Below are 16,349 nucleotides of genomic sequence, written 5' to 3'. Positions count from 1 at the left end.
GATCTTAACTAATCATTTCTGCATGTGGAAAACACAAACATGTATGTATACACGTGAAACCATATAATCGAAGAGCTGGGTAAAACTAGTACCCGCTAATGAGACATGCAGACCTAAGTTATGTACGTAACTTCAGACAAAGATCAGTTATTTGTAACATGCATGTATTTTTATGACCTATTCTTCAAATCCACTTGCACTATTTTATTAGGCAAATAACAGCTTTAAGGTGGTGCAGGACACCTGCATATTGTGATGTATATAACTTCCTATTAAGATAAACAATAAAGTATAAATATGAATTACATATTTACCCCCAAATAATGTTACCTAACACTGAAACGCAATGGGTTAGAGCGTTTACATGTCTGTAAGAGCATTGGGGTCCAAGGTGTATGTTTGGTAATTTTACTATTGATATAAATGAATTTTTATGGGGAGGGGAGGGGGGGGGGGGTCTGGACCCCTCACTCCCACCCCTTCTCTAAATATGTGCACACGATGATGTACATGTAGGCACACAGAAGCAAATCTAAAACCGGCAACCGCCACAGGGAGGGGGCATAATTTAATTTTTAATTTTGTTTGTAATAATTATATAGACCATTATACTTTCTATGACATGAAATGTTAAGATTATTGATTAACTGAAAATTCACTGCAAACAGTTCAATCACTAATTGCTCATTAAGTGCCTCTCATGTGTATTATCATAATGGGAAGGGATCTCATCCTTCAGTTATGAAAATTATAATTTTTAAATGTATTGCCGGAGCTTGCATGTGGCATTCACTTTTAATTAAACTGGTACAAAACAGTGTTATTTAGGGGCAAACACTTGGTGCGGGTATTACTGTCTAATGACAGCATCTAGTTTTAGTTTGTTAACAATACAAATTTACATCTACTTGAATACTATCAAGAACCCAATATGAACACAGCTTCTAGACCCACTCGAATGAAAAACAAAATAAACATGTTTCTACGTAGTTTTGTTCTATTGAGTTTGCGTTCCACGAATGATGTATACCTATAATGTGTATGCAAATATTACACACGTACTTCTCGGATAGATTCATTTACTTATTATCTATTTATCGTGCGTTGAATCAAGATCCTAGTCAATGTCAGTATGTGATTTAAATCACGCAACTTTTAATAATGGATTTATTCAAGCGAAACATCATACATTTACCTTGCAAATCTGCAAACCCTATTATTAAATTTTTTGGGCCTGATCTTTACAGAGGTCTAGGGAGTATCATATTTAACTGAACAAAGGTCAAAGCGTTCCAATATACTGAAGTTCAAGACAAAATTTGACTATCCTTTAAACGTAAAACAATAGTATTGACTTCACAAAACTTTGCACATTACAAACACTTCTTACCCAATGACAAAAATACCTGTTGCTTAAAACATTTAAGCATTTGAAATTATACCTATATGAATGAAATGAGTGCATAATCATGCCCTAAGAAATCGAAAATCTAGTTATCAATGTAATGCGCAGTTTGTCTTATTTAATATTATTACATATGACCATGTTTTCATATATGCATGTCGAAAGCATCAACAGAATTATATACAGTATCAAGATTTGAAATTAATTCATCCTCTTTATCTACTGTGTACCTTAAATTATCACTTATTTTAATGCTCCATCGTTGAATCAATGTTAGTAACATTGAGATGGAGACTATGGAAATCGCGTTTTCGAACCGGTAACTTCCTCATACTAGATGAAATACTAATGCTGCATTCTAACCCATTTACATCGCGTGATAGTAGAGCGGAAAGTAAAAATCAATAATATTGTATTTGGCTGAACCATGATTATGTTTTTTGGCCTTCGTTTCGTTTGTAATTAGGAATTAGAAATAATAATTATAATTGGCATTGTGAAAGCAATAATGGGTGGTTTGTACGACACAATTTTCATTATATCTTTTACATCTACGTCGCACATATTGACGAAGTAAGCAAGTCATTATTTTAATGGAAAAAAATTATTTGAAACAAATCAGATAAAATTGCTTTTTTATTACATATAGTCATGACATTGCGAGGTCTGTCTATTCAGATATCTCTAAATCACAAGATACCAGTAGTTACTTTAGCAAACGTGACACTAATTGGTGGATTGTCAGCAAAATTATTTGCATCTTTGTATAAAATAGTCATGAATATAATACCCAAATGTCCTTTTATCTCATTACTTTTTTGGAAATGCAAATATTTAACTTGTTTTCGGAAAAAGAAAAATATCGATATAGGTGATAAACTGGTGTACAATGTAAAAGCACCAGATAGACTGCAAATACCTGCTATGTTTATATTCAAACCTGACTTTTTAAAATAATGGGTATATAGATACAATGTAGCTTGTATCAAAAGATTACATGTATTGTTTAATGCAGTCCTAACACATGTATCGATCTTCAATATATTCATAGTTTATAGTGTTTGTTTGTGCGACATTACGTTACGTTGAATGTGTTATCGAAATGGATAATAAAAACTCGCAATTTAAACTTTTATTCTTCAAATATATTTTAAGGACGAAATTATACTCTTATTCTGATATGAAAGGATTGTGAAAAGTTTATGATTAAATAAACAGTCCTGAAATTCATCCATATATTACAAAAATGTGAAAACGAATGTTATGTTTTAAAATAGTTATAATTATCTTTGCTTTTTCTGATAGGTAAATAAAGTTCTGATACTGATCAACAGTATTTAAGCAAATAAGCAAATAAGGAATATTCAGTACTGTTTATATAGCTGTTAAATATTAATATTTTCTTGTATATAGAGCACTTGCAGATATCACCTTTATCATATTAATTAAATACATGTATTAATAAACTATGGATTGTTAACTTTTTAATTACGTTTTTTGGGCTATATTTAGGCTTACCTAAACCAAAAGTACAAGTAAGCTCTTTATAGGTATCAAGTCTGGATTACTCGTGCATAGTCATATAACACTCTTTTTTGAAAAGCTCATTTTCTGATTGAATTGTTACAATAGATATATTTCGATGCACTTCAAGCAAAAATAAAAACAATTTGAACTTTGCTCACTAACAAAATATTTCACAGCTCTGTATGTTGTTTGTAATTCACATTTGAAAATGAAATTTTTGTAAAATCTCAACATTAAAAACGACTATAATTATCTTATGAAAAAAAAAACTTTAAAAGTAAAGTATCTGTTATTTGTTTATACTCTTTTAATGCTGCTAATCACATCTGTGTGACATATAAAGTATTTTTTTCGTGGATGAAAAAATGACAATAACAAACCATGAACCATCTCAAAAATCCATAAAACGAAATACAAATTCAAAGCAGAGCAACACGGACCTCCAAATAGATAGAGGTAGGATCAGGTGTCTAGGAGGAGTGAGCATCCTCTGCTGACCGGTCACACCCGCCGTGTGCTCTTTGTCGTAATAGGGGAAAAATCGGAAAAGTCCGTAGACAATTAGGTGATTAATTATGGTCAAACAATTCGTATGAAAACGTCAGTCAGCATGTCTTTAATTATCAACAAACATTTGCGTAATACTAGTATGTATAATTTCATATCTCTTTCCAGATCCAGTATGCTTGAGTAAAACGTTTACTGATAGTAAAGAGTAAGTTTCATTCACTTATAATCAAAGAACAGTAAACTTATTCACCATCTTCACAACGTCAAGACATATTTTTATGGTCTCTAGATCATGAAAAAAGGCTTTCAAAAGGTAGAACTGATCAAATGCTAAAGTTATATACAATGCCCTATGGATAGGATATCCAATTATGTAGTTAAATAATAGATACGATTATACAGAATATACTTTTTAAAATATTTAAAAAGTCAATAAAAATTGACACCAAGACAAATTTATTTTTACATGTTCGAGAGACTTCGGAAGGGCAATCGCTGTGCAAATATGTGTATATACATGTTCACTGTGCCTACTTCTCTCTCCGCCAATTCGTCGTGTTGATAAGCAACTGACTGCAATTGCAAGAAAAATCCATGATCTGTGGATAACAGAAAATAAAGTCTGACATTTTGAAGCGGCATTCATCTGAGCAAGTTCAAACATTAAAAATAAAACATGTGAATAGTGCCTGTTTGGGAGGGTAACAGTTGAAATTGACACCCCTCGAAAACCATTGTCAACCTACACAAAGCGTTGACATTGGTTTTCGAGGGGTGTCAATTTCAATTGTTACCCTCCTGAACAGTCCCTATTTTATCATTCTGAATATTTTGAATTTTAAAGAGATTTTTACTCCTTTTATACCGAAAAGCGTGAATTCTACGGCGAACCTTACGCGCATAATTTACGTGCATGTAACAATTCGTCGTGTTACCCGTTGGCAAGTGTGTTGCTAACGCCGTAGGGTAATAGAACGGATTATAAACTGCGTTTAAACCAATCAGATTTAAGTATTTAACATGAAAGTACATGCATAATAATATAAATTGGCGTTTTGAAGATGTATAATTATACAAATGTTAGCACTTTGCAATTTAATTTTATATAGATTTGTAGTACAAAAATTGTCGCAGTTTTTTTTTCGAATTCTGTTTCGAATTATAACCCCATGTATCGTTTGCTGTGTTTTCAATAATTTTCCTGATTGTAAATACCATTAGTTAACTAGCTAACTAGTTCAGTTGTTAAAAAAAATAAAGCCCAAATAATTATGCAAAAAGTTTATACATGTAGTTTAAATGTGAATCTGAATCATAAGCAATTTAACGTCTTTTTTAATTTTCAAATAATTATGAATATTTTGATCTAATTTATCTTCATTTTATTTCAAGTGTTTCAAAAGAAAATGACCCATTGACACCGGAGATCTACATAGGAGTTGCTGTTGGTGTTTCTTTGTTCATTTTTCTCCTTGCAGCGTGTTTAATCTTGTTTTATCGCAGAAGAGGTAAGTTATTTTCAGATTAGTTATAGAAACAAATATCAAATTTGATACTAAAATCTTCTTAACTCTATCACATTATATAGAAGAAATATTTGTTATGGTGGGACAAAAAATTCCGAGATATAGAGAAACTTTGTTAACTAGAAGTGTATAAGTACATGTATAACCTCTCCCACTCAATGTTGAATCATTAACTATATTTACATGTATATGAGTAACTTCTTCAGGTTATCAAAGCTAACGATTTAGTTGATTTCTTTCATTCTTTGAAATCTTTTATGAATTGGACTTGTGATGAGTGAGAGCTACGATACCATAGTACTTAAGGGTAACGTTTACTCAGAATGAAAAAAAAAGAATACACTGGTTATAATGAAAAAAAAATCTACTGTATGTTATAACCCTTCAACTGTAGTGGGTTTTTTCACCTAGAAAGCAGATTAATTATATATACCTATATTTTTAGTTAATGGATATTGAATATTTTTTGAAAAATTATAGAAAAATACATTTAATACTTAACTTGAAATTTTCTTAATTGTGTAAATATTACATATAATTAAATTCTTCAAAATAAAACTCAGTTTATGAATAGCAGTGGCACTGAATCGATACAAAGCGTTAGTTTTCAGTGATAATTTTTAAAAACATTCTAGTCAAAATTTCCTTTTTCATTGTTTAAATCCGAACATCTTTTTTTATTTTACAAAAGACAAAAACTAAAATGTTTATTGTATGAAACTACTTACATTGACCTTATTCTGCAAGCATAAAATTATATGATGTCAATGATCGCAAAACTTTGAGATTAGGTTTCATATGCATTTTATCTTTTTTAAGAATTTTCTATATTTTTGCATTGCATGCCTTCAATAATCTAAATGAATAAGCGAGATTAAACTACATGTATCATAAAATATGCAAAGCTATATTGACTAACAAATGAAACCTTAACGTTTATAGTACAGCCAAATATTTTTCAGTGGAAAAAACAAAATCTGAAAAAAGTTTTGAGCTTCATGTTTTTCTTTTAGTCCATTTTCTTTTACCTTAATTCCATTTTATAGTAAAAATTTCTAATTTTATATCGATAACAATTTATTTCATAAATACTTTTTGTGTCTTGAAGATCTTTTTCTCATGACCTAGAACTTTATAACAATCCGAATTTGCCACCTCAAATTAGTAGACAATTAACATCCTTGATGTTATGGAGTGTGAACGCAGCTGGTGTGATTTGGAGCAAACAATGTCAATTACAAACGCACCATGAGTATTGAGTAAACATAGAAAAGTTGTAGGCACGTTATAGTGTAAATCTGAAATGTGTCATAATTGGCATCATAACTATTTTTTTATTATTTTCTCAAAGACGCAATATTATTTGAAAAAAAGTCCTGTTTTTCAGGAAAATACAGAGAGGGAAATGAAGAAATTCCTTTTGACGGTATGTTAATTCTCTAATAAAGATATCAATACTTACTATTTTTACTTTCTTTTATCATAATTTATGATCTAATATTTTTCTCGACTTTTTAGATTTCAACTTAGAGAAACCATTCTATAAAACATCGGCCTTTTACGAAGGAGTGAAATTTATAAACAATGATGGAAAAATACTCTGTTTGGTAGGCCTATGGGGATCTGGGAAAAGGTCAACGGCTAAACAAATATACGTGGCTGTCACGAATTCATCACCGATAATAATCAGCGATCCTCTTACATTTGACGCTACAGAACATCATGAACCAATTATCGTAGACATGACACTTTCTATAGAAATATCAAAGTCAGAAAAGGAAACCCTAGCAGAGAAAACGCACATGTTATTTGAAAACATGTCCTCTTCAAACACATGTACAAAAGCTTTCATAATCTTTCTAATTGATGAAGATCGAGATAATATAGCTAACTTTGTAAGATCCCTAAGAAAGGAAACAAAATTCATAGACCTATCAAAGAGTTTAACAAAAGGAGATCGGACTCAAATTCTATATTCACAATTTGAAACTTTCTATCGGAATAAAAACTTCAGTGAAGTTGAAAAACTGGCTATTGAAAAAGGCAAGGACCATTTATTAGGATACTCAGAAATATGTGCACTATTTTGTAGACGTACTTATTTCCAAAACGTTGGTCCAGTGTTATTTCGAAATCGTCCTTTACAACATTTAAAGTCGTATTTACAAAAAATGCACGAATCTGATGAAAAAGAACGGTTTCTAATGTTGGTGTATATGAGTCTAAATCAAATGGAGATAAACGTTAACAACCCAAACGACATTCTCTTTGAAATACTGGAGTCGTGCAAGTGTGTTCCAACTACAAAGGAGACACAAAACAGCACAAAACAAATCGAAATTACTGGAACTGAAGTAACACTAAAAACAAGTGATACTGGGCATGAATCATCCTCAGAAAATAAGCCAAAAAAGCGCATTATGAGCAGAGAGGATATTATTTCCTTGATACCTATGAAGTTTGTGAACAAGCTAAAGGTACAAGAGGCGTGTGTTTACAGATTACAACATGACGTCATAAAGAGAATGACGCTCATTGTGTTTGGAACCTATCACTTTGATAAACTGCTTGAGTTATCTGAGCCGGAGGAATTAAAGGAATATGTTAAAAAACAAAGCAATACAGCTATTGTACATGTCGCACATTTAAGCGAAATGAAACCTGTTTTAGAAATTGGTGGAAAACAATGGAGCCAATACCAAGAAAAATTAAAATGAAGATAAAAAAAAATAATTTTATCAAATATTAATCAAATGAATGTAACTGTTAACACTGAAAACGGTTTTTTTTTTTTAATCAAAAGTGAACCGCTAGGGAGATTAGATTTTGAACAGAAACATTGCACATCTTTTGGTCAATTGATTTTAATCAACTCTCTTATGCAGTTACTTTAGCAAACCGGAAATAAAATAGTGTTTTGGCCCAAGCACAAAATCATTATCACTGATTAAATTAATCGGTATATACGATGTTAAGTATTCACAACATTTTTTATATTACATTAATTTATAAATGCCTTCTTATTGGTACGAACAATAAGGATAGATTTTGTAGTTCGATTATAGCGATAGCGTTTGAAATCAAGGACAGGTTATCCAATCTAAAGATAGAACCAGTACTGAAGTTTGCTAACATTGCTTTGATTCACTTATCATTTAATATTTATTCGTTTGATGAGATATCGGCGCTTCGGATTGGTCGAAAAATTTCTTTGATACCTGCATCAATAAAATTTTGCCGGATCTACTTTTCTAAACTGTTCTGATCTAACACTATTTATAGAACGGGAATTTCCAATATAAACACTGTCAACAAAATGTAAAGTTATGTCTGTTTATTGTCAGCAGACAAAATACAATTTAACAAACATAAAAACTTGAAAGTTTAACTTTAAAAAATAAACAAAACACATTATTTGATTCACGAAATAGAAAATTAAGCGTCTTCTCACGATTTCGTCTGCTTGAGATCAATCAACATTACTGCGAGGCTGGCTGTTCCTTTTCCAGATTAATTATAACGAGCATATAGGCCTATACACTTTCACGGTAACACTGCTGTTCAAATTTGGTAACGATGATTTTTAAATTTACACACGTACATGATCGGTCATCAGAATAAGCACCGTAAAGAAAAGCTAAGACTAAGAGTAATGCATCAACTCCTCCGGCGCATTCCAAGCGGCAGATATACCATTTAAGTACATCACTGGCTAGCTAGTTACCACAACGTTTACAAAAGTCGCTTATACATACTATTTTTTGTCGACATATCAACTATATTCGTCCATGATCGCCTCTCCTTGGATGGTTATCTCCAGTTGCATATTGAATTTCCAGCGATCACACATGAAAACTACGCGCATTGATGAAGTTTTCCGGTCAATTTTTTCTTTGATACGTCGATCAATAGAAAAATTATTATCTTCATTTCTTAATTCCAAAAATGTTTCGATTACTTATACATAATACATCATAAAGTTTGATGGCGTTAATTCTATCTTTATATTACACAACGTGATTCATATTGTAATTTCCGTCTATTGCTTGGAATTCTTGTCAGAAAAACCAGGGAAAACAATATGTGTAATTATTCTAATAGAGCTAAGAAACTACTTGCTTTACGAAATAACGTATGTTGATATTGAAATAGATCATCATCAATGAAATCACCTTCCGTCAGTTCTTCAGTACTTTGGTTTAAAAATGGTAATTTCTGTACAGAACAACTATTCGGGTTGATTATAAAGGAGAAGATTATTAAATTCTAAATTGTCTACACTTATTTAAATATTTTAATGAGATAAACTGTAATTCACAAGAAAAAGTAAAAGTATTCCATTATACATCCCAGCTAAAAAAAAAACCTGAATGTTTTTTTAAATTTTTTTTACTATGTACCACTCCCATTTATGGAATAAACAATTGCAATTTTTAAAATGTCACTCATCAATGGAAACTTTTAAGTACATGTATGTTTTCTTTAGTGAATGTTTCCATTAAACATATCGGTGATGGTCTGTATTTTATTTTAATAGACGTTTTGTATTTTTAATATACATTTATATTACATGTACTATATATAATTTTACTCAAAAGGAGTGTATATATTCTTCTCTCAAAACTACATGTATATTCTGTCAATTTCTTTATATCATTACTGTAAATACTTTTTCAGGACTATGATGTAAAATATTTTGTAAACTAATTTTGCTACATGTATTCTGTTTCAAAGCAGAACAATACATACTATGTTTCACAAAATCGCCTACACTGCCGCCACTTAAACCAATTATATTAGTAATTCCTAATGAAACAAATGATACTTACGAAATATTTTTTTCCAGAAAATCATTAATTCATAGTCTTCACTTTGGAGAAAAGGAATTTATCTGAACTTTAGTCCGACTGTAGATGGTTAATTTTTTTCATACTTTAAAAACGGCGTGTCGACTTATAAAGTAAGAAGAAAATTAAACTATCTACAGTCGGACTAAAGCATTTCGCTACTATTCGATGATTTAAGTTGAAGTATATTGTGAAATAAAGATTACCTAAAATTTCACTTCATCCGGTTCAGTTATAATACCTTTCCTCCAAAGTAAACACAGTATGAATTATTTACTAAAGTGCTATTTATGTTCCACTTTCTGTTAATTATCGTCCTTATCTTGATCAAAACTCGTATTGTACATATACAGATATAGCGAAATCACTTTTGTAAAGTATATATATATATAAATATATATATATATATATATATATATATATATATATATATATATATATATATATATATATATATATATATATATATATATATATTCATTGCTTCCAAGTCTACTTGCGGTATGACTGCTGTTCATCTCTGAAGGAATTTTGTACACAGAAAATAAAAACAAGTCTGAATTTGCCTTCTCGTTCATTGACTTTTTTAACTAAACTGAATTTAATTTTTTTAACAATGCTAAAATGCAAAATCAATATTGATGATACATTTTGGATGACCAATACATCAAACAATATATACAACCTTATAGATTGATGAACAAAGTTAAATGTTAATGTTCATGCATGTTGTCCGGCTTAGTTGGAATATATATGTAATTTTTTTTACATGTTATGAGACATAAATTTACATTTTTTCTATACTTTATAACGTACAAAACCAGTCACATTCATGATTTTGAAAATTTCTTTATCAGTATCTTAAAGGGGCATGGTCACGATTTTGGTCAAAAAGTATTTTTTCGATTTTAATGTTTACAATGCTTCAGTGAGGCATTTTTGATGGGCAACCAAAATTTGATTGTCATGTGTTTAATTCTAAGCGAGTTACAGAGCTTACAATTCTTCACTATGTAAACAAAGCTTTTGTTTGCATTTTGAATGTTGAAGTGAAAATTCCAGTTTTAGACCTCAAATGAATGCGTTAATCGTTAGTAACTGTTTATTTATGTTTTAAATGAATAAGAAGATAGGCAAATCAGCTTGAAAAAGATTTTTTACTGGTTTATTGAACCTATGTAAACAAAAACAGGGCACGAGCCTTGTTTACATGACGAAGAATTGTGAGCCCTGTATCGTGCTTAAAACTCATCGACTGGCACCTAAATTTCATTTGATCATTAGAAATGCATTCATAAAGCATTGTAAACTATAAAAAAAAATTGACAAAAATCGTGACCATGCCCCTTTAATGTTTATCATCAGAAACTCAGCTGATCTTTTACTAATCGGTAAATATCTTACACCAATATTAGACCTATGAATTTAGAAGTAATGCATGGTTGTTATGTTATAAATTTTAATAACCGTGTGGTAGTACATGTAAATAGAAGTAGTACTTATTTCAGTTTTAAGAAGATAAAAACTCACAGTTTATATCGTAGTTTTAAAATCTGATTAGCAAATCCTCTATTTTAACTCTTTGAAAAAATTCAAATTAAATCACTTTCGAAATTAAGTTCATTTTTTCCAAGACACACCTGAAAATTTGTGTTTAAAAGACGAGAGTATATTGATAAGACACAGATCCCTGAAATGAAAGCTTCATCCCAAAGTTGTTTTTTTTTTTTTGCTGTTAAAAGCGTTAACTTTGTATATATCAGAAATTTAAAAAAAAAATAATTCTGAATTAATAGCTTAAATTAACAATTCAAAATTATCATACAATAAACATTGCTTTATCAATTATCAGTAAAACATATTACCGCCGTGTGAATATTTTTCTTACACATGACACTTTCTCTCCTTCATTAGCACTAAGTGACTGATCTGGACATTCTACTTATTTTTTTCGAACCAGTCCTATAATTGACTTGTCGAACGTCTCTGTACATTTTTCAGTTAACGTCTTTATCATTCTGTTGTTTTATATTTTATGACAAATACATTAGCTTATCAGGAAAGACCTACCCAAATGTATGACGTGATTCATCAACTTCCGGTCTCGGTTTTCTCGATTTGAAAAGCAGTAGACTAAATTCGGAGTATGATTTTCAATAAAAGGAACGGTTGTATCGTAATTTGTGTAGATGATGCACGAGTTTACACAAAAAGCCGGTCTAAAAGTTCAAAATGGCGACCGTGACGACCCTTGTTATTGTTATAGTACTTGGAGTAATCTTATTGTTAAAAGAAGTATTTCTAAGGTGCCTGTGTTTGTTATCGGTATACAAATGTTAACTTTGTTCAGTAATTCAGCATGCAGTTTGAGAATTTTCGGAGTTATCATAAACGTTGTATAACGGATACTGACTTGTGGATTTACCCTTAGATCATAAAATTAAATAAATCTAATAATATAAATTATCTATCTAGATATAGTTGATTTGATTTACCGGCCGCTTAGTTGTAGTATTTTACATAAAATACCGTTGTGTCAATTTTCTAAAATTATGAACGACACTCCCGGCAGGGATTTAGTCAAGATTGTAGACAAAGTATCAGGCAATTGCAAAAAGTCGAATTTTAACATAGATTGAAACACCTAATTCAAACTCATAATTTTTAAAAGCATATTCGAAGAAAACGTGGACATTTACTGTTGCCGGGTGACTTTGCTGCTCCAAAATAATAACTTTCAGTATGTTTACATAGCTTTTATTCACATGTTAATTTACAAATAGATTCCCAACTGTTCCATAGACTTCAAACAAAGGTACAAAAAGGGATCTGAAATATAAATGAAATGACAAATACACAGATAACATTATTTTACTCATACTTGCATTTTACTGCACATTACTTACTCAATACATTTTCCTGTATTTACACTGATATTTGCACATTTTGCTGTACATAACTTTACTACTTCACTACATATACTTTACTTTACACAATCACTAGACTCGTACACGTACTTCACTTTCATAAACTTGTGTACTACATAAATACATTTATTTTACAGCAACCACTACGCACCTTACTCTGAAATATATACAACATATGTTTAATTTTCAACAATACACATACATGTACTTTTACTTTATATTTTATAGTTTTCATATGAGCAAATACTCACTTTACTTCCAAATACTTCTAAATTACTCACGAAAAATACAAAACAAGGTTATCTGGCCGTTTTGGGAATAAATACGGCATTAATTAAATCCGTCTCATTAAAATAAAAACAAACTTACCCAGAATAGTTGGACTCTGGTCGGTAATACAAATATGTTACATGAAGAAATGCTTTATGTGAAATGAGGGAGCTGGTTGAAAACGCCCGCTTTCTCCAATTGCTACGCCCAGACTTAATTCTTACATGCACGGGATTAGAACCCGCCCAGTAAAACAAGTTGAGTGAACTTTAAACTATGGAAAGCAACTCTGACAATAAATTAGTAACATTACAAACGTAGCACAAAATATATGGAACGTAAGCATGGACGTAAATTGTGACAATTACAAATTTAAACTTTCAAGACCCCGTCTTTCAGTACTCTCAGTACTTTGATTTGTACATATTTTTCAAGCGTTTACAACCTTTTGATGTCTGATAAGTACCAGTTACTTAGTCCTTTTGTTTTAGTCCAGTTAGTTAAACAGTAAGTTAATAAACATAATCTGCAGTTGCTTGGCCTGAAAAGGTCTTCATACGAGGTTCTCACCAAATTAAAGTATGTTTGCTGCGCCGCCTTGACGCAAAATTCATAACGCCGTCTTGGTTAATACCAGTATTTCTATGGCTCGGTAAAGATATTTGTACTTTCCCTTATTTTAACTCGAACATATATCAAATAAAACTTGCACGAAATCTAATCACAACAAAAAGCAAAATACATGTAGACAAATGTTATTTGATTTTTATTATTATTTACTGTAGGACTATCGACACTTTTTAAGTAGAAATAACAATTGTCTACTCTCCGACAATATATGTTTGCGCCGGGTAGCCCGACCACCAACATCTTTACGTACATGTATTTTCGTTTTTTTAAAAATTGATTTTTTTTAAATATCACTTTGTTCTAATTTTTGTAGTGATTTGCCGTTATATGTTCGTGTATAATTTCATTAAAATCTGTTACTTAGAGAGGCAAATATATGGGCTATCTCAATAATTTTTGAACTAGCCCCATACAGGATACATGTATGTTCTGTAAAAAAGACAAAATGAATAATTCTTTGTTGATTTATACCAGCTTTGTTTCACAGGTACTGATTTTCCCGCATGGTAGTTTCCACCTAAAGTAATGGGGAAAACTACTACCAGTCCCTCCCCCACCCCCACCCCCAAGTTGGGGCTCATTCTCATGTTTTGGTTTAGGTTTGAAGAAGAAGAAAAATAAGTTACATAGAGAGCTCGTCGGAATTAAAAATTAAATTTCTTTTCAAATTTTAAAAGATGTGTATTGCCAATCTATAATTTAATGTAGATCGACTTTCTTTTAGTTTACTTTATGGAAAACTAACTTAAATTGTAAAACTATATGTTTATATTGTAATAAGCTTGAAAGAAGTTGTCTGTATCATACGTGTAAGTAATAATGCTGCGTGCAAAGGCAGTTTTTCCATGTTGATTTAAAATCGGAATTCGATCAATTTTAAGAGGAGCTACGGTGATATTCAATCAAATAAATTAAAATATAAACCTTACAAAGTCGTCAAATCATTGATCGTCTTGTAAAGTTGGGTTATAAACAGTATATTTAGTCTTAATTATGTATTTAGATGCCTTGATTGATTATGGGCCTTCATCGTGTTCATTTTTAAAAACAATAAAATGCTTTCTTTGGTGATTCATGCGGAATATGAAGGTGGCGACATTGTATGCCTAGTATGCCTTTGACTCCAACTTCTCAATATTACAAACGTATATTACGGAACAATTATGTTTCCTGCGAAAAAAAAAAGTGTGGGGGGGGGGGGGGGGGCTAACCTTCTATTCTGCTATGTGCCTAGTGGTTTGGTCTAACTTAGCAAAAATAGTGGGGGGGGGGGGGGGGCTAAGCGATTCCGGGATGGTTCGCACCTATTCTGTTTCGCGCTGAGATGATTCGCATCTCGATGTTTCGCACCTGCCTCGGAGCGAAACATCTCACTGTATTAAGATATTTTTCTCGTTTTATTTTTGCTCTGAAGTTAATTCTAATCTATATAAGAATTGAAATAAGTTAAAAAAAACAACATTAAAACGGTGTTTGCATTTAATATAATATGCGCCACTAGCATAACGGTTTTTTTTGTCCTGTTTTCGCGGTGGGTTTTTTTATGAGGCCTTTGAAGCCATTGCGTTATTATATAGGTTCAGAACAAGAGGTATTGTGTTGTGATAACAATAATAGCATGACTTTCTCTTGAGATTTACCTGTATTTTTATGAAAAATTAGGGGTGTTATTGCAGGTAATTATGTACTACAGATCTAAAGGTGGGGATAATTTAATTACATCACTTTTCTGCTTTAAACTTTAAATTGCCGCATCTGCATCCATTCAACTACCATTTTTGTACTTCTTTTGAATAAAAGTAATGTGTGAAATTGTTTGATACATATGTATTTCCATTCCCATATATTTATAATATAATAATTTCGTCATTGGAAAATGACATACAAATTACTGAAAAATACACACGAAAATAACACACATATAGTTCTATATACAGAATCATTACTCCTAATATAAGAAATAATCTGAGATAAATATTCAGAGACACACTAATTGTACATCTTGTACATGGTGGTAAAAAAAGAAATTCATAAATTATCTTTTAAAACAACTTGCAAACGATTTTTTTTCGTGTGTTCTCCGATTTTTTCAATTAAAGCATTATTGATGTGCCTGCACGTGGCACAGATTGATTCAATTCAATAACGGATTAATGTTATGATTAGTAATGCAGTTATACCGGTAACAATTTTTTTTTTATAATTGCTTTCTAGTATTGTTCACCAGAGAATGTTAAAAAATTGTCATTAAAGATTTAATTGCCAAATTTAGAGGGTGTTGTCTAAGCTTTTGGTAATTGATAATTTCTAATGACTTAATTGTTTGTGCAATTAATTATATGAATTAATTATTGTGTTATTTCAGAGAATAATTAGTATGGTCTTCGAATAGTTACCGGTATTACTGCATTACTAATCATAACATTAAATTTTTATTTCATAAATATTTTGGAATATTAACTTAACATTTACATGTATATGTCTCATAAATTATTTATTATTGAGAATGTATTCGATGTAAAACATTGCGGTGTGAACCATCTCAGCGCGAAACAGAATAGGTGCGAACCATCTCAGCGCGAAACATGTATAGGTGCGAAACATCCCGTACCCGGGCTAAGCCCCCCCCCCCCCCCCCCCCTAGCCCCACCGGTTCCGACGCCTCAAGTATGGTCTGGCTGTATAGAGCTTTATGAATTAACTATTA

General features: G+C 31.1%; 1 protein-coding gene across 8 annotated transcripts in view; it reads left to right on the top strand.

The window, feature by feature from the left end:
- Nucleotides 1–10,214, top strand: part of LOC117684829 (uncharacterized) — a 76,900-nt gene extending 66,686 nt beyond the window's left edge. For 6 of the 8 annotated variants that reach the window (XM_066083645.1, XM_066083642.1, XM_066083643.1 and 3 more), the window contains 4 exons: nucleotides 3,608–3,647; nucleotides 4,835–4,950; nucleotides 6,356–6,394; nucleotides 6,487–10,214. In XM_066083645.1, coding sequence (XP_065939717.1) covers nucleotides 3,608–3,647; nucleotides 4,835–4,950; nucleotides 6,356–6,394; nucleotides 6,487–7,685 — 1,394 coding nt within the window. In that variant the 3' untranslated portion in view covers nucleotides 7,686–10,214. The remainder of the gene's footprint in view (nucleotides 1–3,607; nucleotides 3,648–4,834; nucleotides 4,951–6,355; nucleotides 6,395–6,486) is intronic. The other 2 variants (XM_066083647.1, XR_010713786.1) reach the window with 2 other exon arrangements.
- Nucleotides 10,215–16,349: the final 6,135 nt, after the last annotated feature.

The sequence above is a fragment of the Magallana gigas genome, chromosome 5, assembly GCF_963853765.1.
Source record: "Magallana gigas chromosome 5, xbMagGiga1.1, whole genome shotgun sequence".
In the NCBI taxonomy this organism is placed as follows: domain Eukaryota; kingdom Metazoa; phylum Mollusca; class Bivalvia; order Ostreida; family Ostreidae; genus Magallana; species Magallana gigas.
This window is presented reverse-complemented; position numbering and strand designations above follow the sequence as displayed.